Source organism: Anomalospiza imberbis, chromosome 2 (assembly GCF_031753505.1).
Source record: "Anomalospiza imberbis isolate Cuckoo-Finch-1a 21T00152 chromosome 2, ASM3175350v1, whole genome shotgun sequence".
Taxonomy (NCBI): Eukaryota; Metazoa; Chordata; class Aves; order Passeriformes; family Viduidae; genus Anomalospiza; species Anomalospiza imberbis.
The window spans coordinates 7,898,927-7,922,845 of NC_089682.1; the positions used below are offsets into that span (position 1 = coordinate 7,898,927).

At 36.1% G+C, this 23,919-nt stretch overlaps 1 protein-coding gene across 3 annotated transcripts in view; it reads right to left on the bottom strand.

The window, feature by feature from the left end:
• The window catches only part of USP9X (ubiquitin specific peptidase 9 X-linked), a 96,649-nt gene that overhangs the window by 35,146 nt on the left and 37,584 nt on the right, over positions 1-23,919 (bottom strand). For all 3 annotated transcript variants that reach the window (XM_068179729.1, XM_068179728.1, XM_068179727.1), the window contains exons 11-22: positions 20,710-20,814; positions 19,007-19,213; positions 18,035-18,171; positions 12,766-12,899; positions 8,400-8,487; positions 6,473-6,815; positions 4,961-5,056; positions 3,145-3,356; positions 1,406-1,646; positions 1,058-1,207; positions 835-955; positions 229-359 (exon numbers count right to left, since the gene is read on the bottom strand). In XM_068179729.1, coding sequence (XP_068035830.1) covers positions 229-359; positions 835-955; positions 1,058-1,207; positions 1,406-1,646; positions 3,145-3,356; positions 4,961-5,056; positions 6,473-6,815; positions 8,400-8,487; positions 12,766-12,899; positions 18,035-18,171; positions 19,007-19,213; positions 20,710-20,814 — 1,965 coding nt within the window. The remainder of the gene's footprint in view (positions 1-228; positions 360-834; positions 956-1,057; positions 1,208-1,405; positions 1,647-3,144; positions 3,357-4,960; positions 5,057-6,472; positions 6,816-8,399; positions 8,488-12,765; positions 12,900-18,034; positions 18,172-19,006; positions 19,214-20,709; positions 20,815-23,919) is intronic.

The following is a 23,919-nucleotide window of genomic DNA, read 5'->3' on the forward strand; positions in this document are numbered from 1 at the left end:
TCCAAGCACCAGCTTGGATACAGATGATTGAACATGAGAATTTGTAGTAATATTACATAAGCAATGCTTTGACAGCACTGGCCATACACGTTTATGCCAGTAAATTGTTTAGTATTTTCAACTGTTAATTACAAACCAGAATTTGATCTTAGGCTTCCATAATGTTACAGACAGGACTGCCGCAGAGAGAACTGACAATTTTTAAAGAACAGGCAAAGAATCACTAACCTCTGTTAGGTACAACACTTGTGAGGCAGAAGGACCAAAGAACAGAGAATCAAGGGATGGACTAAGGCTACTTTCCCCAAGCTTTGCATGATCTAAACAAATTGCTCTTAGTTTCTCGACCGTAGTGTTATCTGCAATAAAAACACAACTTATAAGCATTTTGCAGCAAAAGTACTCCACAATAAGCCAGTACTATTTACAACTATAAATCTGAAAAATTTTAAGTGCATCAGAACAGTTGCAAAAACTTACAGACAAAATCAGACTACAGAGTGTTCTCCAATGATTATTACAGTCAAAAGTAATCCTATTAAAGCCAGTGCTACAAAACCACTTTAAAATACAATGCTCCCCATTTTCACTGCACTGTGGCACTGAACCCCATTACCAAGTGCAAACTATGCAACTTCATATAGCAGTTAAGAAATAACTACTTGGGAAATCTTTTACAGTCCTAATTAGGATAACAGTAATGAATTTCCAATGAAGTACCAATAAATTACCAGAAAGTAGAAAATACTCCCCTATCTTCACTTTTATGTATCAGATGAGAAATTATTTTACAGCACATTACAAGATAAAAAAAAGGATCAAGTTAAGTTTTACCTGGTGGCATGAGCTTCATAAGAACACGAGCTCCATCTCTAAGAGGTGGCATATTTAGACTACTGCCCAAGTCTGCAACTTGCCAAAGAAAAGAGATGTATCGAGGATGCAGTGACATGATCTTAAAATAAGCAAATTAAAAAAAAAAAAAATTAAAATCATTAGCCAAAGACAAAGTGTAAGAAAAAACATGTTTGAACTGTTAATTTCAGAAAATGCTTACCACTCCAGGCAAACAGCTTTCAACTTCTGGATTTGGACCATCGCTGTAGTGATTGCCGTGGTTGCCCGGAGAACCAGTTGAAGAGTCAGAAGAACTATCTGGACTTGAGGGCATATTAGAATTTATCTGTGTAAGCTTAGCTGTAATTAGCTGAAAAAGACAATCAGAGTTTTAATACTCACCAAAAATTAAGATTCTTTAACAAATAAACATCTGATATAATGTTAATGGCATAACATGAGGAATTATTTCACAAAAATAAATGATGCCATAAATGAAATTTTTCAACCATTTACAAAAGGGAAGGAACATCTGAATTGATGCAAATACCCAGCCTGCAACACTTACCGTTTTATCCTTGAGATTCAGCTGCCCAATTAATTTTCTGTCATCTGCAGGATCTACCAGCTCACCCCCAATGAACAGCTCTACTTTTGTGTGTGCACTGTTGGCTTTAATGCGATTGAGGATGCAACGCCGCACTTGGCCAATCGTGTCGTTTGTGTGAGACCAAATATCCAAATCTTCCACCTGCCGGCCTTGGTTTGGGAACCGAACTACAAGTGTGATATGTTTACCACGGAAAGCTCTGAAAATAAACAGAAAAGCAAAAGTTATTTTTGCCCTCATGAAATAAATTCTTTTCCTTCCTGCATTTTTTGCACCCTGTATTTCAACATCAAATCTTTACATGGTATTTTCCAGTGCAAGATTTCCCCAGCAACTATGGCAACAACATACACAGAATCTTTCAAGAAGGCACACTCAGTACAAATGCATTAATCATATGGTCAAATTTACAGTCAGGTTAGGAACACTGACAGAAATTTTAGAAGTCTCTTATAAAGTTTTAGATCTCTTCTCTGTCTTGCAACTTCCTGATCAAAATGTGCAAAGTTTAATCAGACTGGCAATGATGTTTCGCTCTTTTAGCAAAGCAACTTCAGCTTTAAATACACCAAGATCAGAAAAATCCATCAGGTTGCTGAGCCTTAATGCCTTCTGTCAAAAGCTGTTATAAGTTTTAAGCTAGAAGTCCAGTTTTTAAAATCATAGTCTTTTAAAGAAAGTTTGAAGAGGTCAAAAAAGGAAGAAATGGTTTCACATTAGCAGTGATCACACTCCCCACAACAGCAGAGAGCTCATTAGGAAAGATGTGCCCAGATAAATCCAACAAACTAATCCCATGTAACAAAAGGCAAAAACTCCTCATAAAGCTTCTTGCTAACAAGGCCTGTGAAAGATTAGTCTAATCAAATAAGCAGCCCATTAAAAAAAAGATGCAGCCACAACCAACAAGAAAACTTTGTTAGAACTCATCAATCAATCAATATATGCAGTAAAAAAGCTGTAGCAACACTGCAAATTACTGACATACCATGAAGAAACAGCAATTGCTTCAATTTTTTTGACAAAAAGGTCTTTTAAAGTAAGTGGATGAAAAATCTCCACTGTGTTTAAAAATATGTTAGCTGCATCATAAATTCATAGAGACACCAAGGATTTAAACTAGGTTTTCACTCAAGGGCAAGTATAAGAAGAGTGAAGGTGTACAGAAAATAAATATATTTCAAAGTACTGGTTCTCTTCTTCCCCTTCTTGTGAGAAGCTTACACAATATTTCACTTAGAGATAATTAAAAATTTAATCTTGCAAAGTAAGATTGAGATCTCTACCAACAATTCTGGAAGGTGAATATATACATTTACATGTTTTTGGATAGTAAGACTATGGAAACAAAAATGTTTTGCCAATACTAATGTAAAGAACAGTACTGCTTTTAAGTAATTATCTGAAATAAAGAACGATATCCAAAACAACTGAGTCTCAAGGTACATTGTGCTAGTTACAGAAATAAATCACCAAGTTTATTCTTAGGTCTGCTGCTCCTTTCATATATACTTGTATTTGTCTGCTATTTCAAAAATTTTTTATTAAATACAATTTCATGTATTAGCAAAGAAAAGTGAAACACCATGAAACCATTTCCTGAATAGAAACCATTTAGAATGTAAAAATGCCAAGGATAATAGTACTGTTTTAGCTTAACAGAAATCAAAATCATGATACTGCTTTTTCACACATACCTTGACATAGGTAGAATAGTTCTCTCTTCGTGGTAATCGCTGTCACATTCATTTATATACTCCCTTAAAACAGTCAAAACTCTCACCATCCTTATTGCTTCTTGTCTTGCACAGTTGATACTGTCTTTATCTCCATCCAGCACACATAATGTATCATAGGAGGCTTTTAGACGATCAAAACAGGACTGAATGAAATCCTCATGAATCACTACCTAATTACATCAAAAATTGGTATAATTACAAGACATATTAGAATCCATCTTTTCAGAAGGATGACCAAATGGTAGAGAAGAAAAATCCCCCAAACCAAAACAGGTAAGCTACTCAATAAACCTGTTTTATTCCAGCAACCCCCATCAATAAACAGCTCTAATTTAGTGTGCAATTCAATAATCTCATGTCATCAGCAGCTGTAACCATATTGTATGTAAACAGAAAAAGTGAAAATTTGGACAGAAGACATTGAAGTGGACTTTCACTTTCTCTTTTCCTCAGACTATGTTAAAGAATTCTTGTGTGCATGTAAATCCAACATTTCTAGAAGTGTCAGAGCTAAGCATGTGCAGACAGAAAAATCAATGCATGCTTAGTAAGACCAGACCTACAGCAAGACAGAAGCCTCCAGCCATCTGCCACTGCAGGAAAATACATCTTGAATGGCTGTGAATTCACCACCTAGAGCAGCTGTGCTGGACCTAGCAGACTGGCAGCTCTGAACATTATTAAAGTGTTTTTGAAGACAAGTAGAATATCAGAGTTCTAAGAAATACACCTGGCAAGTTATCAACTGGAGATTGTCCAAAGGACAATATTCCTCCACTCAATTTGTGCAGTCACATAATTACAGAATCGTTTGGGTTGGAAGGGGCCTTGATTATTTTCACGTCCTCTTCTGGACTCTCGCCAGCAGGTTCATGTCCTTCCCATGCTGGGGGCCCCAGAGCTGGGTGCAGCACTGCAGGTGGGGTCTCACCCGAGCAGAGAAGAGGGGCAGAACCCCCTTCCTGGACCTGCTGCCCATGCTGCTGTTGATGGAGCCCAGGACACAGGTGGCTTTCTGGGCTGCCAGTGCATGCTGGGCTTCTTCTCAACCAACATGCCCAAGTCTTTCTCTGCAGGGCTGATCTTGATCTGTTCATCCCCCAACCTGCATTTGCGCCTGAGGTTGCCCCAGCCCAGCTGCAGGACCTTGCACTTGGCTTTGTTGAACCTCACAAGGTTCTCAAGGATCCACTACTCAAGCCTGTCAAGGATCCTGTGGATGACATCCCCTTCCCTGACCTTACAGAAACCTAGTACCTCTTCTCTGTCCCCTTAACTACAGCTCCCAGCAAATATTAATGCAGGGAGATAATATCTGATTTGCTAGACCTCAGCTTGGCCACTACACAGAAGGTCAGTGACCCCTTTGTAAGGGGCATGCCAGAAAAAAGAGATTACATTAGCTTGTGACAACACCCCACAGACCCAGCCACTGACCATACTCGTATAACTACCACAATTCACAGGGCAACAAAAGACTTTCCTTAGATAACATTAACTGTTTTCTGAGTAACAAGAGCAAATACAGCAGATGAACTTAGTATGAAAAATTAATGAGAGTTCAGTCTGCAAATGAGAAAAAAACTTTAATTTTGCATCTGCCCAGAATTCGATGGTTGGACTCACCCACCAAAACACGGAAACTATTTCCTGTTCTCAAATCTTTCAACTACAAAAATATCACCAAACTGATGTTTAAGACTATTATTTAAAGACTATTTTTAAGGCTATTTTTATATTCATTCTGTTCAGTCTTCTTGTTGCTTTTTCTTACCTGATTAACTTGTAACCTTGGGCCAAGATTAGTATAAATCTCTTTAAGAAGGTCTATTGCTCGGTTTGCGATGTCATCATTTCCCTGAATCACAACCTAGCACAATTGAAAAAAAAGCATTAGCATCTCCTAAAACTTGCTGGTGTAAAAATGCAAACCAAAACTACTACATAAGTATCTCAACACAACAGTATGTCTAATTATCTTATGAGGTGAAAGGGACTAAAATGCTTAGTTAAAAAATACAATCAATACAACTTACACTGAAGATGATTATAGAAGTAAAAATTAATAATTAACTAGTTTTGAAGTTCAGAGTTGGCAAAAAAGATGATGTTCTATAAAGACTAAAAGCAGTGTTTATATATTCATGTTCACATAACATTCCAAATTTTCTCTTGTTTCAGAGAATAAGAAAACTTGTTCAGATGCTTCAACAATCTGCATCACCAGACAAAATTCCCAAGCATTTAAATGGCTCTGAATGGGTGGAAGGGGGACAAACAAATGAATTCTGCTTCTAACCTGATAATCTAGATTTTAACTACTAATCATGAGGTCTGACAGCAGGCTTTACAGACAACCCCTGCAGGGCACTGAGCTCAAGCTTTCATGACTTTCTTCTGTCATGCTGATCAGAGTAAGTTGATTTCCAAAACTAAAACATGCTAACATTCTGTGGAGACTCTGTTCACAAACATGATGTGAATTTATTTGTATAAAAACTGGGATCTACGTTGGTTTTAACTATTATCACCAGGATTAAAATACCCAACCCTTCAACAAGTCACACCCAAAATTACTGAAGACTCCTGCTGTACACATTTTACAGACACACAGCCATGATAATCATGTCACAGTGCACCACTGTGGGCTCTAATGCAGCTCTTGAGACCTAGAAATACTCTGAAAAAATTAGGTTACAGTTTAAATACTGATGGTTTTCACCAACAGATTTGGCAAGCTTCAGGAAACTTCAACCTTCCTATTGAAAAGGAAGATTCCATATATAGAGAATAGGTGGTTACATGGAATCTACATATCCTGGAAAACCATCATATTTAGCCAAAATGTTGTACTTATAAGAGGAAGAATCAGACCAGCAATCACTTGGTCTGATTTAGAATCACTCCAGTTTACCACACGAGAAGGAATGCCGTGGAATAGCTTATGAAGTGCATGAAACAAAGCTTAATTATAATGTGCATGTGAAAAAAAGAGAAATCTACAGATAATTCACCTGGAAGGATCTTTTCTTCTTCAACAGTATTGGCAGATTTTTAATTTCATGCACATACATAAATTTACTTATGTTTCAAATAACTTTCCATTTAACATCAGTCTGCAAAGTTACCAACTTGCATACTTGCTGGGAAGACAGTGGAGTCAAAAGCCATGCATTTAGTTGGAAAAAGCAGACCATTATTAATACATTACACATTCCTAAAAGCATAAAGAGACTGAGAAAGTCTTAGCAGTTAACCTTTCAGATGCTTCCTTCAATTAACTCACCCTCCAAAGGTAGTCTAATCCTATTAATTCCAGGTCATCCATCATATAGGCTCGTCTCTTTGCTACTAGCTTTCCTTCTCGACAGTTCACAGCTTTGAAGAAACGTTCAAAACATTTCATTCCATTTTCTGTTAATAGGGAAGGATCCAGCTGAAGCACATTATTTTCAAAGAAGTCCTTATTAATGTCAGGGTCTAAGTCTGGTTCATCCCCCATTAGTTTGGAATACCATTTAAAACAGGCTTCGCGATCACAAAGATAAACCGCATTTTCAGCTAAACACTTCCATATTTGCTTCGCCTGAGGGGCACAGAGCCACAGCTGACCATCCTTCAATAAAAATCTTGAGCAAAACAAAGAGACAATTAACAGCACTGTCTAATACACATCCAGAGTTATAATTCAGTAAAAAGCACAGGCACAAAGTTGGATATGCACATTATACATGTATATATCACAAGTAAGAAAACTTTATTTACATCATCAGTCCACTCAGAATCAGCCCCATGATATCTTAGTAAGTTTGAATGAATCAAGACCAATCAATTCCAAAAAAAGGAACATAATTCAGTAAAATAGTGCCTTACACAAAAATCCAAGCATTGTTTACATTTTATATACAAAGAAATGCACATTTCCTAATGTAAACTGTTTAGTTTAAAAATCAGGTCACAACATATGAGAATAAATTAATTCTGCAATTATTCACTATGTTTTAAGGCTTGATTTATCAAAATTGCAAAAAAGGTATCAATAGCATGGAGCAGAGCCAGAAGCAGAAATCAAGCAGAACTGGAAATTTTTTCTTTTATTTAAGCAAATTTTTAATTTGTGTTCAATTATTATGAAACAATTATCAAGAACTTCAATTCCAAGAGCTAACACTAAGGATGCTTCAGGAAGACCAAACGGTAATCAAAGTTCTTTAGATTCATTTTTATTATTAAAAGTTTTTTTCATGTAAAAGAAATCAGGGACTGAGTTATGGCACTGCTTTTCAGAAATTGCTACATACATATTCTACATTCTCCACAGAACTTCATACATTTCTATACATTAACAAATAATGAACTTAAATCTAAGGAAGTTACAATTCTGAACATGCAGGAGTGATATATTAAGTGTGCTAGCCATGTGCTATGGTATCATTTCATTAAACAGTTAACACTTTAGTTAATGAAAATTCTCAGTAAAATTTTAAAAAGTAAATCTCCTTTAGAAAACAAGGAAAAAATAATTCAAACATGACAGTTCAATTATTTTTACTCATTTAAAACAAGGTTAAAACCAAGTAGGAAAAAGCTGAGAGACTTAGCCTAAAAAGCATCAGCATTCTGCAGCTCTATGATGAGCAGAGATCTTTCGTTTTCTTATTTTACTCCAACAGGAGCTGGTCAAAATCATCCAAATAATTTTTTACTGCACTTTCTTTCTGGGGCTCAGTTGCTGCCAACATAACATCACTGACTGACAAAAGTATGTGTCAGTTTATGATCAGGGATATAATTCTGGTGTGATACAAGTAAGGACACATGGCCATATCCCTACTTGGAACATTTTAGATTTTAAACTAAGTTACCCCAATAGGAATGTAACTGTATCCACCACACACTATATTTAAGTCAGTAAGGTTCTGCAAACAGACAGGAAAAAATACAAATCATAGTGCAGAATAAGAGCCTTGGATTCCAAAGACTCTAATAAACTTTATTTACGGTTGGAATATTCCAACAATAGCATAAAAGTCCTCCAGAAAAAAAACAAAAAACAAACCAAACCAAACCCATTCAATGTATTTTTGCATCTGAGTTTTGAAAGAAGTTAACAAATTAAAGCTATAGAAGAGAGAGAAATGCAAAGTATTTTTCTTCAAAAAGCATTCAAAGTATTCTTAAAGAAGTTAAACAATGTTCAAGTTAAAACTCACCGTAAGAAGTTCAGTCGCTCCTGTACTTCCTGCACGTGACTGTATCGGCTCCCTGGTCTCACAGTCTGAGGGTCATACTCGCCATGCTCTGCAAAGAAAATGTTTTATTAGACAACACATTCAGAAAAGTGGTGCTGACTCCAGAAGACAGGATGTGTTTGAAGACTTGTTACTCTGAATATAATCCAAACCCAGTACATTTTCAGTGAGGGGTATGGAAAGAGTCTTCAGCAGCCAGCTGCTACCAGTTAACGCTTCTTCCTATGCTGCACGCAGGCAAAGGCCACTGAGCTCTGTAGTCAAATCAACTGCTGTGTGCTCATTGTTCAGTATAACCAAAGTGTTACAGAACAATTAAGAACTTGCACTCTACTTATTCAAATAAATTTTTCCTATTTTCAAGTAGTCAGTTTGAAGTCAGAAGTCAGTTGAAAATAGAAGTATACCAAGCATGTAACTCAATCCAGTGCTTTTTTTAATTGAGGATGCTTTAGTTTTGTTACACAGCATATTTTCCAAAATTTCATTTTTCTGTTTTTTAGGCTTTTTCCTCTCCAGAGGAAATCATGACTCCATTTCTTTATCACCTTTATACAGCTATGCACACAACATCACTCAGAGGAAGAAAATATAAGACAACTTTATTGACTGCAAGTTTCCAAACATAAACCCCAAATGCCTGTAATACTGACAAGCTTGAAACAGAAGTCGTCTTTTGAAAGTAAGGCATGAAATCAAATTTTTACCTACATTTTGTCAAAGTTCAGCATAATATTTTCTTAACAAACAGCAATTTTGTTCACAGGAACATGGTTCTGTTTAGTGGTTGGCTGTTGTTTAGATATTTTTAATTAAAGAGATACAATCTAGACCTGCACCTGCATTACTTTCATCTGTACTAGCAGTATTTCATCACAACACATTCGTTATGACAGCTCCATTATAAACTAATTAATGCTTTATTTTTTATTTGCAAAGATGTACAGATTGCTTTTAACTAAGGTGACTCAGCCATGGCAGACCATATCATGGCAACATCAATACTAATACTAAAATTTATCTTCAGAGCTGAAAATCAGTATCTCCTATTACATCAGGGAGGGGGTAAAAAGAAGTACATCAGTGCTTCAAAATAAAGAGAAAAATAATTGTCATAAATACTCCTCTCTATATCCAAGTGTAAAAGGTACACTACCTTAAATACTGAGTGCCAGGGGAAACAGAAGAGCAGTAGTTAACTAATATCTGCAAAACTTAAGACATTATGTTCAAGAGAAATCCTTAAAAATTACATCATAACTTTCATGAAATGATCATAAATGAGCAATTAGCAAAAGAAGAAAAGTTAAAAAAAATCTGAACAAATGATATAAAAGTAAGTAAACAAAAATTATTTAAGACTTAGAAGAAGAAAACCAGTAAAATAAGCTGTGTCTCCAGCAGAAAATAAATCAGGGTAGATAAGCATACTGCAGAGAAATTAAAATTGATTACTTGAAGTGTTGGGTGTTGGGAATGGGTTTCTTGTTTCATTTTGATTTGTTGAAGGGGAGGTGGTGGTGTTCGTTTATTTTCACTGTAGGGACTACCTGGGCTTTTTCTTCCTGACTAGAGTTTAATTCACAATATCAGTAGTGGCAATGACAGGAGAACTCAAAGCCAGCCAGCTGCAGAAAGGCAGTGTGGATGTACTTCAGAATTCTGAAAAACTCTGAACTACAAAAAAATTCCACTTTCCTAAATATTTTCTGTATCACATTCTTTCTATATCTTCCAGATTTATTTTCTACTCTGTACATCCCACAGCAAGTCAAAGTGTGATCTGCTTAAGAATTCCTCTTGCACACTGGGAGCAGAAAACAACTGGTTGAAAATTTAAGTATAATTAGTGATAAATACACAGAGAAGATCATATGGCACAGTTTCTACAAAACCATTTCATTAACACTTTGGATTTTTTATTCCTGCAGAAAAAGAGAAATAAAGGAGAATTGAAATTTTCAAAAGATCTTTGATAAATCTTTGAAAAGATGAAACTGTGACCTCCTTCAGGACTACAAAATCCAAGAGCAGTTGTCTCATCTCATAGAGGACTTTGCAGAGCTGAAGGAAAGGATGAGTTCAAGAGAAGGGAAAACCACAGAGCATGGAAAAAATTCAGAAACACAGATTAGGCTTTTCTTTAACCCTAAAAAGGCAAACATATTAAAGGGGTGTATCCCAGAAAACACTATGCATTAGTGAATAACAGAAGAACAGAAACACTGTTTTCCATCACTGAATACAACTAGGGAAGACTTCAAGGAAAACAAACATATGGCAAATTCAAAATTAATTTTAAAATATCCAAATTACATAGTAATTGCAGTGTTAAGTGCCAAGAATATCTGTTAACAACAGGAGTTTTTATTTCTATGGCATATATTTGACCGGTGCTGTTTGGAACTTTGCCTTGAATTTTCCCCCTCTGTCTCATTCACCTTCTCCAGCCAACCTTAATTCTACAGCTTCCACTTCTTTCTGACTTCACATGCATAATCTTCTTTCTTCCCCTTTCATTTATTCCCTTTCATTTATATGCCCCCCTGGCATATTTTCTCCCTCTCCATGAAGGCATGGAAGACAAACATCACAATATTCTATGTTCTGCTCTATTTAGTATACAAAACTGAAAATTAGAGAGTTCTTGCACAGGAACTGTGGATTGTAGTCTAAGCACAGTATCTGGAACATGAGGGAGATTTCCTGCTTGCCCTAAACAATGTAATAAAGTACCTAATAAAAACCCCCACACTATTATTCTTCTGCTTTTGTACTCTGATACAAATGTGAAGTTCTGCAGCAGTTTCTTCTCAAGAAAGAGCAATTTAATTGCTTTGTAATTAGATTAAATTTAAACCCTTTACACACTTGTAATTCCTATTGCATTGAAGATGTTTGTACTACTGCTTAACTGAGTCACTATAGGTGGGGAGGGGCAGGGCAATGTGGGTTTTTGGGAAAGGAAAAGAATCATGCAAGTCATCTGCCTAATTCTTCTGCCCTCAACAATTTGATAAGTAAACAATATTTTCAAAAATGACCTTTTGGCTTGCAAATTAAGAAACAAGATAAATTAAAAATAGTTCCTACACTAATACTGAGAACAGACCAAATAATTTAGTATTATTCTAACATTAATTAGTGCAATGCTACTATTAGTTAAAGTACTTAAATTAGGGTAAACCCCCCATGTATTCCTGAATAGAGAAATACAGTTGCAGTATGTAGATTTAACTGAATGTTATTCTCACTGGCCTACACCTCGCTGAAGTGATCATCTTCACAGAGCATCACTATTTACACAAGTCCACAAGTATGTATTTTGGATATCTCTTATCTGGAATACATATATATATATACACACACACACACACATATATATATATATATTTAATGCTCCAAAACACATGAATTCCAAAAAAGGCCACTTTCCTGTGTACTGGTAGATACAAGCTTTCCAACATGTAAATATCCTGTCCTCTCTGAATGACCTACATTTAATCCCTCCAGAACATACTGTGTCATTTCTGAGAAGCAACAGAAAGGCTGCCAGGCTGTTATGAGGCCAGGGTAGAACAGTCCTTGGTTCCAGTCAGTCAAGTCAGTGGTGGGGAAGGAGGAGTGTAAATCTCCTCCTTTCACTTCTGTTGGCATAATTTTATATTTAAAGAACTGTGGTCCAGTGTACCAAGTTTCATGGCCCACCACTCTCCTTCACTTCCATGCTTCTACCTCAGTGGCTAAAAGTTAATCCAGAGTAAGAGGGTAAATTCATCAGCAAACAGCTGGATTTAGCCTAAAATACAAAAATACTAACACAATGTGCTGCCCAAGTGCTGCTAATAACAAACACGGTGAGAGAGCCCGAACAGACGTGGAAGTTACATGGGAAAAATAAATGGTATCCCTGTGGTTTGAAGTCCTTCTCCCTGACAAATTCCAAATATTGTCTGCAAACTGAGGTGGTTAAAAAACTTGTCAAAGGAGCCTTCAAAATTCAAAACTAGAAGTTTACTACTAGAACCTTCCACAAAACAAACTACCCTAGTCTAAGAAGGGCAAGGGCAAGATGATTTTTATCAATCCACATATAAAAAATGGCTGCCACTTCTCATATTCTGCTGTAAAACACACACTTTCAATTATAAAAAAGAAAAGATTAGTATTTTCTTGCCCAATCAGTTACCACAAAGGCTATTAACCCCACAGATGCTTGAAAATTAAACAAATAAACTTAATAGTTATTATGGGAATTTACTTTTAACTCCATTTTCAACTGGAGTTCTGCTAAGCTCCACGAAGCACCTTTGATGTTAAAACTCACCTTTAGCATACTGCCTCATGCTTTCCATATAGGCAGAGAGGTTTTCTGCAACCAGTGTAACGAGGGCGTGATTGTGCTGAAGTTGATTGATTAAGTCATGTCGGTAAAACACGTGGGGACTTCGCTGAGTTTGACTGAAATTAAAATACAAGTGTTAGAGGAAAAGAAAGAAGTTTTGCACCAAATAGTTCAAAAATCAGTTTAAGAGACACATCTGTGATGCAAGATCCAAATTTTCCTACATCTCAAACAGAACACAGATTAAGTTTCTGACAATATTTTTCTATCTTCTGACATATCAACAGTTCTTACCAGTTACTAAAGCACCTAATTTATGAGGATTATATGGTTACAATATGTATGGAAAAAATCAAAGCAATGTGAGCAGCTCAGTGTGCTGGAGGGAGAATATCTGCAGCAAGACCGAAGATAAATAAACACCTGCCCAAAATGCACAGTAGGGACCCTCAACTACAGTATAACCACAATATGTGTAACCCTGTTTTCTCCCACAGCCACCTGATATTCTTTTCTATACTTAACATTAAAACACCAAGTAAAAATCAATACCATAGTCAAAGTACACAAGCCAATAACCACACCAATTATTTCAATACTTTAAAAAAACCTAAAATCAGTATTGATTTTTTCCTGACAATAACTATGTGGAAAAATGTTGGTACAAGCAAAAAAAATTGCTACACAGAGCATATAACAATGCAGACTACCCTGAAATCTGAGGAAGATATGGTCAGATAATTAAAAAAAAAACAAAACAACAAAAAAGTTCAAGAAAGGAAATCTCTCAAATAAATAACTAAATTGTAATTTAAGTGTAACAACACTAGAAATATTCAGATGACAAAAGCAAACTGCAAAAGAAAATACAGAGCTTGTGGCCAAGACCCACGTGCCATGAACACTATCCAATTCTAGAGCCAGAGGACTCATCAACTCTGCAGAACACTCTCAAAGTGTCTCAACTATTGTAGCTGTAGATCAGAGCAATGATCTTGACTGCAAAACCCAGTACTGCTCTTCCACGGTAAAGAGAAAAAAAAAAAAAGAAAACAAGCGGGTGTCAGGGGGAAAAGCAGCATTCCTCACTGCCACGCAGCTGATCCCATAGCCTGCCCTAAAGAAACAGAGATGTGATTTCAAAACTGTTCTCCTTTCTTGCGACACTTCAACAAGCAGACCTCAGACTTAGCTGAATGGATTACAAGTAGGAATTCTCCTTCCTGGGAAAGAGGGTGTCCATACCACACGGCCTACAGCATTCCATAGTACCTCCACACCTTTAGAGAACAGTGGGGAAGGCATGAAATCCCAGTCCCAGCATCAGCTGACAGTGATCTTTGCAGCTGATAACCACATTTCACTGTAGATGCAACAGCAACAGATAAATTGATTCATTGGCCAAAGATCAGCGTCCATCTGGGTTTAAAAGACAGAAGCCACCAACACCCTGTCAATAATTTTGTTATCTGCAACCAGCAGACTTTGGGCTGCTAAGCAGTGTGGTTTTCAAAGATTAAATTTCATAACACACAGAATTATCTAAAATAGTTTGAAAGGAACATTTCAAACACAATTTGTGTTAAAAACACTCAAATACCCAGACATTTCTCAGACAGAAAACAAAATGGATGGAAGCACGAAGAAAGAAAACATACAGGACTTCATATATTCAAAACATTCTCTGTTTTCACTTTAAGAAACTTTCTAATTATGTTTCATTCCATCTCCACCAACCTCCTTACTGAGAATAAAGCAGCAGCAAATCCAGCAAAATACTGGATGTCTATTTTAGTGGTTACCCAAGATGTTACCTCTAGACAGAGAACTGCATTCACAAAGGGTAACAGAAAATAAGAACACTTATTTGGGAAATACATATGATCAAACAACTAAAGGAACAAACAGAACCAAGATGGGGTGTTTTGTGGAATCAAAGATATTAGAGTGTGTATTTATATTCATAATATTATGCATTTGTATCAATCTCACACAGTACAGCAAAACCAAAGCTGTATCAGCAGAAGACTCCAATGTTCTGCTGGATGTTTTTTATTTCTCTCCTTTCTCAGCCACATGCATAAACAGTACATTTGCACATGGATCCATCTTGGTTAGCAATGACTTTGAAAAGCTTAATAATTGAAATAACTAGAGTTATGTGCTGTGAGTTATAACAGTGAACATGAGCAACACTTCCAATATTATTTTGATTCATTGCTAGGATGGACTCAAAGACAAAGTTATTGTCTTTAGGCACAGGAAAAAAAGTTGATCTGACAAGAGCTTCTAGAATGCTTTCTGGTATTAAGACAAAGTCTACATGCAATTAAAATTTTCCTTATGCATATAAGGTTAGACTAATATGATGTTGCCCCTGGGACACAATTATTTAACCTTTAATTTTGCACATTAGTTACTAGACACTCATTAATGTGCAATAACTGAGGAGCTTGAAAAATTGACGTTAACAGCAAAATTCATATTTTCATTGTGTTATACTAAATAGATACCAAAAATCAATGTATAAAAAGAAAAAATAACGTTTTGAAAGGGATCACAAAGTATTTTGGATTATGAAAAAGAACATAGCAAGAATGCTTATTTGTTAGAAAAATACTGGCAAACTGGCAAAGGCAAAATTCCAAACAACTTAATTTAAATGGATTTAAAAGAATTATTTATCTGCATATATAACTCACCCAATATAATACTATACATGTAACTCAGCTTTTGAAGATGACAATTGTGTCAACTGAACAAATGCTATGTACCACTAAAAGAGTGCAGATTATTTGGATGGAAAATCCAAATTGCAGCGACTGATCCCCACAAATTCTACTACTTAGGCTAAAAAGTGACTTGAAGCATCATTGTTGCCCTAAAGCACTATGAAACCACTGAACTCCCAGTGTTCAGTTAATTCTCCTGGGCACGTAATTTAAGAGATTGGTCTTCTACTGCTCAGGTGGATACAGGTCAAACTTAAACTTTTGATATTGGTCTACAGGAGGCTCTACCACCCAACACAGAGAGAATTACGATGATTATCTGTAGTCTAAAGGTCAATATTATGAGTAATAAAGGTGACTATTCCTAAGTATTAATAAGCATCTTTGCACCCCTAAGAGTCCTTGTACTTACATAAATATTATTTTCTGTTGTAATTCTGGTTAAGCTGAACTTCCTGACACATGTAGCATTTATTTGTGATCAGGGAGCTAAATTTTGCCACATCAATTGTATAACCAATTCATCACTTTGTTCAACTGCATGAATAACTAGCAACAATTAAAACCTCCCCCTCAAAAGAATTTCTACAGTGCCAATGGCATAAGATAATTTATACAGATTTTTGCCAAGAATCAGCAGCACTTGCTGATCTGGACTGAACTTTCCATTGCCAGTGCCAGTCAGCTGACCCACCTCAAAAGAGTAGCATAAAGAATATGTGCTCTGTGACATGTTTTTGAGTCAGTTGTCACAAACACCTATTTGGACTTATTTTCACTCCAAATTCTAGAAGGATGGTAAAGTTTTAAGTCAGATAAGGGAAGCTGATAGGAAGAGGTATTGCATGCATGCATTACAGTTTCCAAACTGTATCAATATTAAGAGTTATGAGAAAACTCGGAGGACTGGAAAGTCACTGATTATTTCAAAACAGTGTTTTCACTCAGCACATTTCCCAGTCATCTGGGCAGTAATACCACCTGACTAAAACAACTCTCTCAACCGTATCTTGCTAACAAAGTGTTTTTAAGTTCCTTGATTAAAACTTAAAATTCCAAGTTCACTTTCCTGCCGTATTTGTTTTCAAATTCTGCATAAAAATAAGGTGCTATTACATATTGCAATGCAAAGTACCCTGAAATCTGAGGAAGATATGGTCAGATTTAAAAAAAAAAAAAAAAAAAAAAAGTAGACACATTCAAACCATTTAACTGTACTCAGACCATACAGGAAACCTACACTTCCACAATCAAAAGAAGTTCAGTTCCTTCCAAGACTACTTCAGACCAGAAACCTAAATCAGTATCTTGAATGCTTGAAATGCTTCAGTAATTAATTACTTAAAGCAAAGCATCTTTCTTAGGGCACTGTGCTAAAAGCATTCAACTTGAATAACCAGGTAGCTTGGTTTGCCTGGATCTTACAGCATGAAAAAGTTAAGGATTCCATTACACAGAAGACTTTTCTGCTTACTGGCACACAACTTTGTGACTTTTTTGGATAAACCTCAAACAATCATTAATGAAAAACTGTAAGGAATTAAAATATACTGAAAACTTGAAATATACTGAAAACTTGAGAAGTATGCTGCAAACTAAATGAATAAAGAAAACTCCAAAACCCAGGAATGCAACACTATCACAGCTTCTGAAAATGCTGTCAGGAAGAAGACAGTGTTGTGCCAGCTGTGGCTTATTTTCTTCAACTTTCCCGTATTTGATCCTTCTTGTGAGCTGACTGTAATAGCAACGTTGACTTGAATACTTTATCCGCTTACAAGAATTAAAACAAAGCAATTGTGCAGCACTGCTAAGGCAACAATATTTTTCAGGAGTTTGTAAAAATTCTGATGTGAATACAAATACTATTAGGTGCTCAGTCTTTCTTACTGAGAAGACATTTAAAAGAATTAAAATAATCATGTATACTTTAACAAGTCCAAACTGATAATGGCGTCTCATTATTTCTTCCTTTCAGAAACAAACATCAAATGAAACCCCTCACCCCAATAAAACAAATGCCACACATTTCTAATCTATTCCATTCAGGAGACAAAATCATTAGAGAATTTCACCCAAAGTTACCTTTGATTTTAAGCATATGAACTAGATGACCTGCTAGAATTTATCATCAAAGAACAAGGATGGGTGGCTGTGTTTGTGTATGTATGTGTGTGCATACAGCCATACAGGCACGTAAAACATATTTATGCTTCGTAAGCTAATTCCATTGTTAGGCAGGAAACTCCATGAATAACTGAAAAAGAAATCCAGATTTTCCACTAAATTACAATAAAAATTATTAAAAACATGTATGAAGAAGCAGTTATTGCTCTCTTACCAAACTTAGGTGTCTGACTTTTTAGATACTATTTATACACACCAGAACAAACTCAAGACCATCTTCTAACACAGGTTATGGTTTTACCTAGACTTTCTTGACCTTTTGCAAAAAAATAAATAAATTCCAACCCATCCAACTTTTAACAGACAAAATTTTATCTGAATCCCATTCTTACCTCAAGTTCTGTGGTGCTTCACCAAACAAACTGCAAATTTCTCTAATTTGTTTCAGTGCAGGAATGACCCATTTGTCATTTGTGCGAAGTTCTTCTATAAAACGATCTATCCACTGGATCTTTTGTGTATCTCGATCCTTAAAGAGCAGCAGTTTATAATCAAAATGAAGCATATTGCAAAACTATCCTAATTCCCTTTCTTTGTTTCCATAATGGAGCACTCAAATTCAAACAAATACCGGATCACCTGAGTTTTGAAGCATGAAAGCCTAACAGAAGTATCTGAGCAGCACTACATGCTGGTAGAAGCTACCTGTGTGTTACAAACTCCCTGCACTCAAGCACTACTTGTTTAACAATAAATAATATTGTTTAAATAATTTGCTCTTTCTTCCATTTATTTCTACTCACTGTTGTAAAATATCAAGAAACAATGAGAAAGTGTTTCTTAACAAGATGGATAATGGATTCGTTTCAAACCATAATTAATTACTACTCTGACAGACTTTCACAGAAGTTTGGGTAGGAAAGGAGAGTGTGTAATAGTATGAAAAGGATCTTTTCTAATATACAGGACAGATAAGGACTTACTGGCACCAAAAAAACCTCAACAAAACCCACTGAAACAAATTAGCATGAAGTTCAGGAAAAAGCAAAGGGGGTGGGGGGGTTGCTTTTCCTTTCTCCCTATTTATTTTGGTAAAGTTCTTTTCCAGTTCTTCCAGTGTGCTAGTTACAGTACGTCACCAACTGCAACAAGACAGGCAAACTGATGTATTACACTCTCTCTCTCTTCCATTAAAACACCAATGGTGTTGATTAAAATATGTCCTGTAACATTTTAGAAGTACTAGGACATTGACAGAACCATACAAATTTGTTTAACACTTTTGTTAAATTACCAAATAGCTTGAATTTTTTGTGGGGAATGGAAGGAAACTCAAGAGACTGATTTCATACTGGTTTACTCACCTGTGAACAGCTGTAATCTAAGATTTTTATATGGGCACTAAGAGCCTGGTCCATGATATCAACTGGCACATCATCACTGTGAGCCAAATTCCACAAAAGGTTCAGCACTTTGTGTGCCATCACACCATCCTTGTCATCCTCTGCAAGGCGACGAATTAACTCCAGCAGTTTCTCACGCTGCTTCTTGCTTGCATTCGTCCAACTTGCCTAAGACAGTATTTAAAAAAATACTATAAATGTCTTTTTTTTGAATTCCACACATAACCTGCACTGTTAACAAATGATGCAACAATAAAGTGATGCAACTACATAAAGAACTTTCACATTAATTACTGTCATTAATAATAAATAGCAAATTAGAGCAATACATAAGCCAGACACAACTAAAGAGCTCTCCTCTTCAGTATTGTATTTACAACTACAGCATATTCACCTTGAAGCTTAAAAAAAAATGTCTCTTTATTTAAAGACCACAGATGTGTTTGTAAAAGGTAACATTGCCATTGACAATTGCACCAACAATCAGAGTGGACTCATCTGTTTCTTTTAAATGCTTTCACAAAACTCCTGTGCTTACACTTAAAAGATTTCTTAAATAACTTATAATCACTACATAAATAAAACTTTAGTATCATTCATGCCTCCGAATCAGACTGAAACACATGGTCCCTGCATTACATTAACCTTTTTCTGAATAAGTTCTCAATATACCATAACTTCATATCCATCTCTCAAGGTCAGATACAACAGTTTACACACAGCATTTCTGAGCACTGGATTAAGTATCTGAACTACAGAACATTAGACCCACATTCACCAAACTACAGGACCACACTAAACAAAGCACAAATTGCATGTAAGCCAAAATACGACTATAATGCATTTATCTAAAAAGAGAAAACAGAGTCTGCAAAGCTGGCTTGCATTTTCAAGCAGTACAGCAGATCATGTCCTGAAAGTGAAACAGTAAAACAAGACGGAGAGCACCACTACTGGAAGCTGCAAATGTTAAATGTTATACATAAAAGCCAGTGAATAAAATAAACTTTCAGAAACAAGCTGTTTTGTCATTTCAAACAAATCACTATGTGTTTATAAACATTCAACTTTATCTTCCTGAGACTGTTTCATTTTGTATGTAAGCTAAACGGAGAAAAGTTATTACATGATATAGGGGAAGTTGGGGGAGCAGGGAACGGAAGTCCTTGATCTTCTCTACTTAAAAGATCAAAAGTAGTACTGCCCAGTAAACCTGACAAAAGCTACTCTAATGCCAGGAGAAAAACATAATTTACTAAATCACCAACACTTCTTAATTTGGAATAAATGCAAAATGGTATCTAAGACAAATATTTTATTTGAAAAATTCTATATTCTTAGGATTGCTAAATGTAACTTTAATACTACAGGCTTCACAGACCTGCATTATCCAGAAGTGTTCAAACCAGAAAACAAAACTGTCTACTAAACAAAAAAAAGGGGCCTTTGTTTTAGACAGGAAGTAGACAGAAAATCTCACAAGGAGTGCTCATTAAAGAACAGCCTTTCTAGAATTAAATATTACAGACTGTTGCCACACACTAAGGAGTCTTTTAACACACAGAAACCGAGCAAATCTAAAAGGAGAAAGACACTGAAAAAGCCACAAATTTACACACACCCTCACAACCCATTTCCTGAATACAGTCAAAACACAAAATTACCTTAAAACAATCAAACAGGTGATCAAGCTGTTCAGGAGAGAAATCCCAAGCTAATTTTGCGAGGAGATCATGTACATTTTTTACAATGGCTTCATGTTTTCCTGCCTGTCAGGAAGAAAAAAAAAAGAATCCACCAACAATCGATATTAAGTCAAGCAGCAAGACATTCTACATAATTTTTATAAGGAAGACTATTAAAGGTGGCCAGCCAGAAAAGCTGATGCTGTGGGAGCAGCACAGCAAACTGAATACTTCACTGGGAATTCACAATATTTAGATTTCCCTTTTAAGTGTAAGTATTTAACTGTGCTTTGTGTGAGTGCACACAAATATTTATTTATAAATAAATATAAATACTGCAGCATCAAAATATTTATTTTTTTTTGTTCCTGCTACAAAATCAAGCTGGAACAGAGGACAGTAAAATCTAAAAGGGTATTTTAACTTACAAACTGGTATTTTTACGTTGTTTTGTGTGGGTTTTTATGGTTTGGGGGTTTTTAATAAGGAATTACTCGAAATCCACTTCTGAATTTCACTGAGGTGTTTTAAGGTATAAACCAATTTTTAGTATTTTGCCAGTTTCTCAGGCTGAAATACCTCCTCTGTGTTAGTGGATTCACAGACAACTGAAGCCTTCTATTACAACTTGTTACCAGACAATGTTTTGAAGTCCAGCAGCTTTTAAACTTACAAATCCAGCAATGAAACAACTAAGGACAAGATGCTGAGTTTTATACTAGACACAGTTTTAACTGAGAGTGTGGTGTACATCACAATTTTGACATTTAAGGAGGAAGACAATGAAGGGAAAAAAAGGCTAGTTCCATTTAACTCCGATCACGAAGAAAATTTTCTGCCCAGGCTGGAAAACACTTCCTGTACTTTACATCTGCAGCAAAAACCAACAAATTTGGACTATGAGAATCAATAGCTGATTAACTGTAGAAATTTTTGCTGTGAGAAATAAAAAATGCAAAAGAAATACCTAGAATACACGTTCTGATGTAATTAATCTTGTACATTATTAAAAATACATGTATAAGCACTTTTGAATTTCAACTTCTACTAAAAGCTTCCATCAGAAATTTAAAACCAAAACTAAAAACCAAAAGCAGACTAATAGCTTTGTTACATGCTGTGCCTTAAATTCTTTATAAGGTGTCATAAATTTTTGTTTTTAAAGAAAGTAATTTTAAGTAGTAATGTTTGTTTTCATGTTATGGGTCAGATTACAAGAGAGGAAGTACTAAACCCGTAATTCCACTTGAGTTTGGAAAACAATGTAATTTTTTTCCTCTTACCAGAACATTTCCTGGATAGAAAGAAAAACTGAGAGCATGCAAGGCAGAAAGAGCATCTGTAATATAACAAATAAAAGGAGAAGTAGGGCCAGCTCCAGGGGGGAGCAAGAAGAGCAAGAATAAAGCAGGTAACAACCTTGATTTGGCAGGTTTTTAACAGATATGGGGAAGCTGTGAAGCACTGAAGGGTCTGGGGAAGCAGAACCAGACAGTGGGAGGAGGTAAGGAACCTGGAGTGTGACTTGCCAGCTTGCTGCACAGGAACAGGGAAGTTCCAAGCCTGTGAAGTTCCAGTTAAATATTACAGAACATAAGTCATGAGACCTCAACCTCTGCCATTCTGTATTTTGTACAGCTGGATCTTTCCCTGCAACTCCAGAGGGTGGAACTTAATGCTTGCATTTAGAGCCTTCCAACATTATTCCTTTAAACAAATACACTCCCATATTGTGAGCACTGGCTTTGTAAGACATGAAAACACTTCAATAAAATTAAAACTTAGGTTGCCTTTGAAAGGCAAAACCAGCATAATTGCATTACTTTTAGTAATACTGAGAGTCTCAGGTGCATGCTCACCCTCTAAAGCCAGGCAGCAACACAAGTGCTTGAGCCTGAAAGCAAACCCCCCCACTGCTGCACTGAGGCTGAGCTAAAATAGCTTGTTATATAAAGCTGCACAGTAAATCAACTCCTCACTACTGAATTTCATGCCCCAGCTGCTCTCAGGAGCAGTCATTTAGTAAGAACTTCTAAAAACTACTATACACAAGGAGTAGTGAAGTAGGTGAAAATAACTCTGTATTAGCAGATTTTAGTATTCTTTAGTCCATTATAATCCCATGGCTAAAGCCACAGTGAAACCATCAACCTGAATAAGAGTTACTTTCACACAAAAAAAAATACAGGGCAAAATTACAGCCAGAGCACTGAAGTAGCCACCTACTTGAAAGCATAAGAAGTGAGCAGAGCAAACTGGGTGTTTAAAGGCATGAATATTCATTCTGAAATTACTCCTATTTATTCCTAATTTTTTTTTTTCAACTTCTAAGGTGGACTATCCCCATTTTTTAAGGGTTGCACGACATAGTCACATTTTTCTGGAAGGGTAGAAAGTTTGACTTAAAATGGCTTATCCACATGTCCTTTTTCCAAGCACTAGGAGCAAGGTAATTGCTTGGAAGACTGTTTTTTCCCAAATTTCAGATTTTTTCTCCTCTTATTAAAAGTGAGGCTCTGAAATAGATGAAAGAGACCTACTAACAGCAAGCTAGCCTCTCAAAGTCCTTTTTTTTTTCCCCCACAGGTATCTTATAGTTTGGAAAGGTCTACAGACTGCAAACTGAAAACTAACAGTATAATCCCAGACCTTAATTCAAGTAATCTGTGTATTGCTCTGCTACACAATGAAATTTTCTTAACAGGACTTTGGGATAATAAGAAAAGACTGTATTGAGTTTCATCCTGTGCAGTTACTGCCATGCTGGAACTGAAGGCTAGGCATGATGAAGTTACTTGCAACACCAGAGATCTCCCCTATACCACCTGCAGTCTAAAGTGTTATAAATGTAACCTGAAAAAAAGTCCACTTAAGCCAAACTCTTATAGTCTCAGAACAGCATGAACACATGTAAACTGTAATCAAAATAACCAAACTTGTATTGGCCTTTGTCAAGGTATAAGCCAGCTGGCACCACAGAGCTGCTCATTCAACTCTCCACCCCACAGTGCCATGGGGGAAGAGAGTGACAAGGGTGAAAGTGAGAAAGCTCAGAGCTGAGATAACATAGTTAGTACAGAAGCTACTATGGAGAAATTTAACCCTGTCCCTTCCCCAAACCAGTACAGCCCTCCCTGTCCTGAGACCAGTGTTAACCTTCCCACACTTGAAAGACTGGCCTGAGGGCCT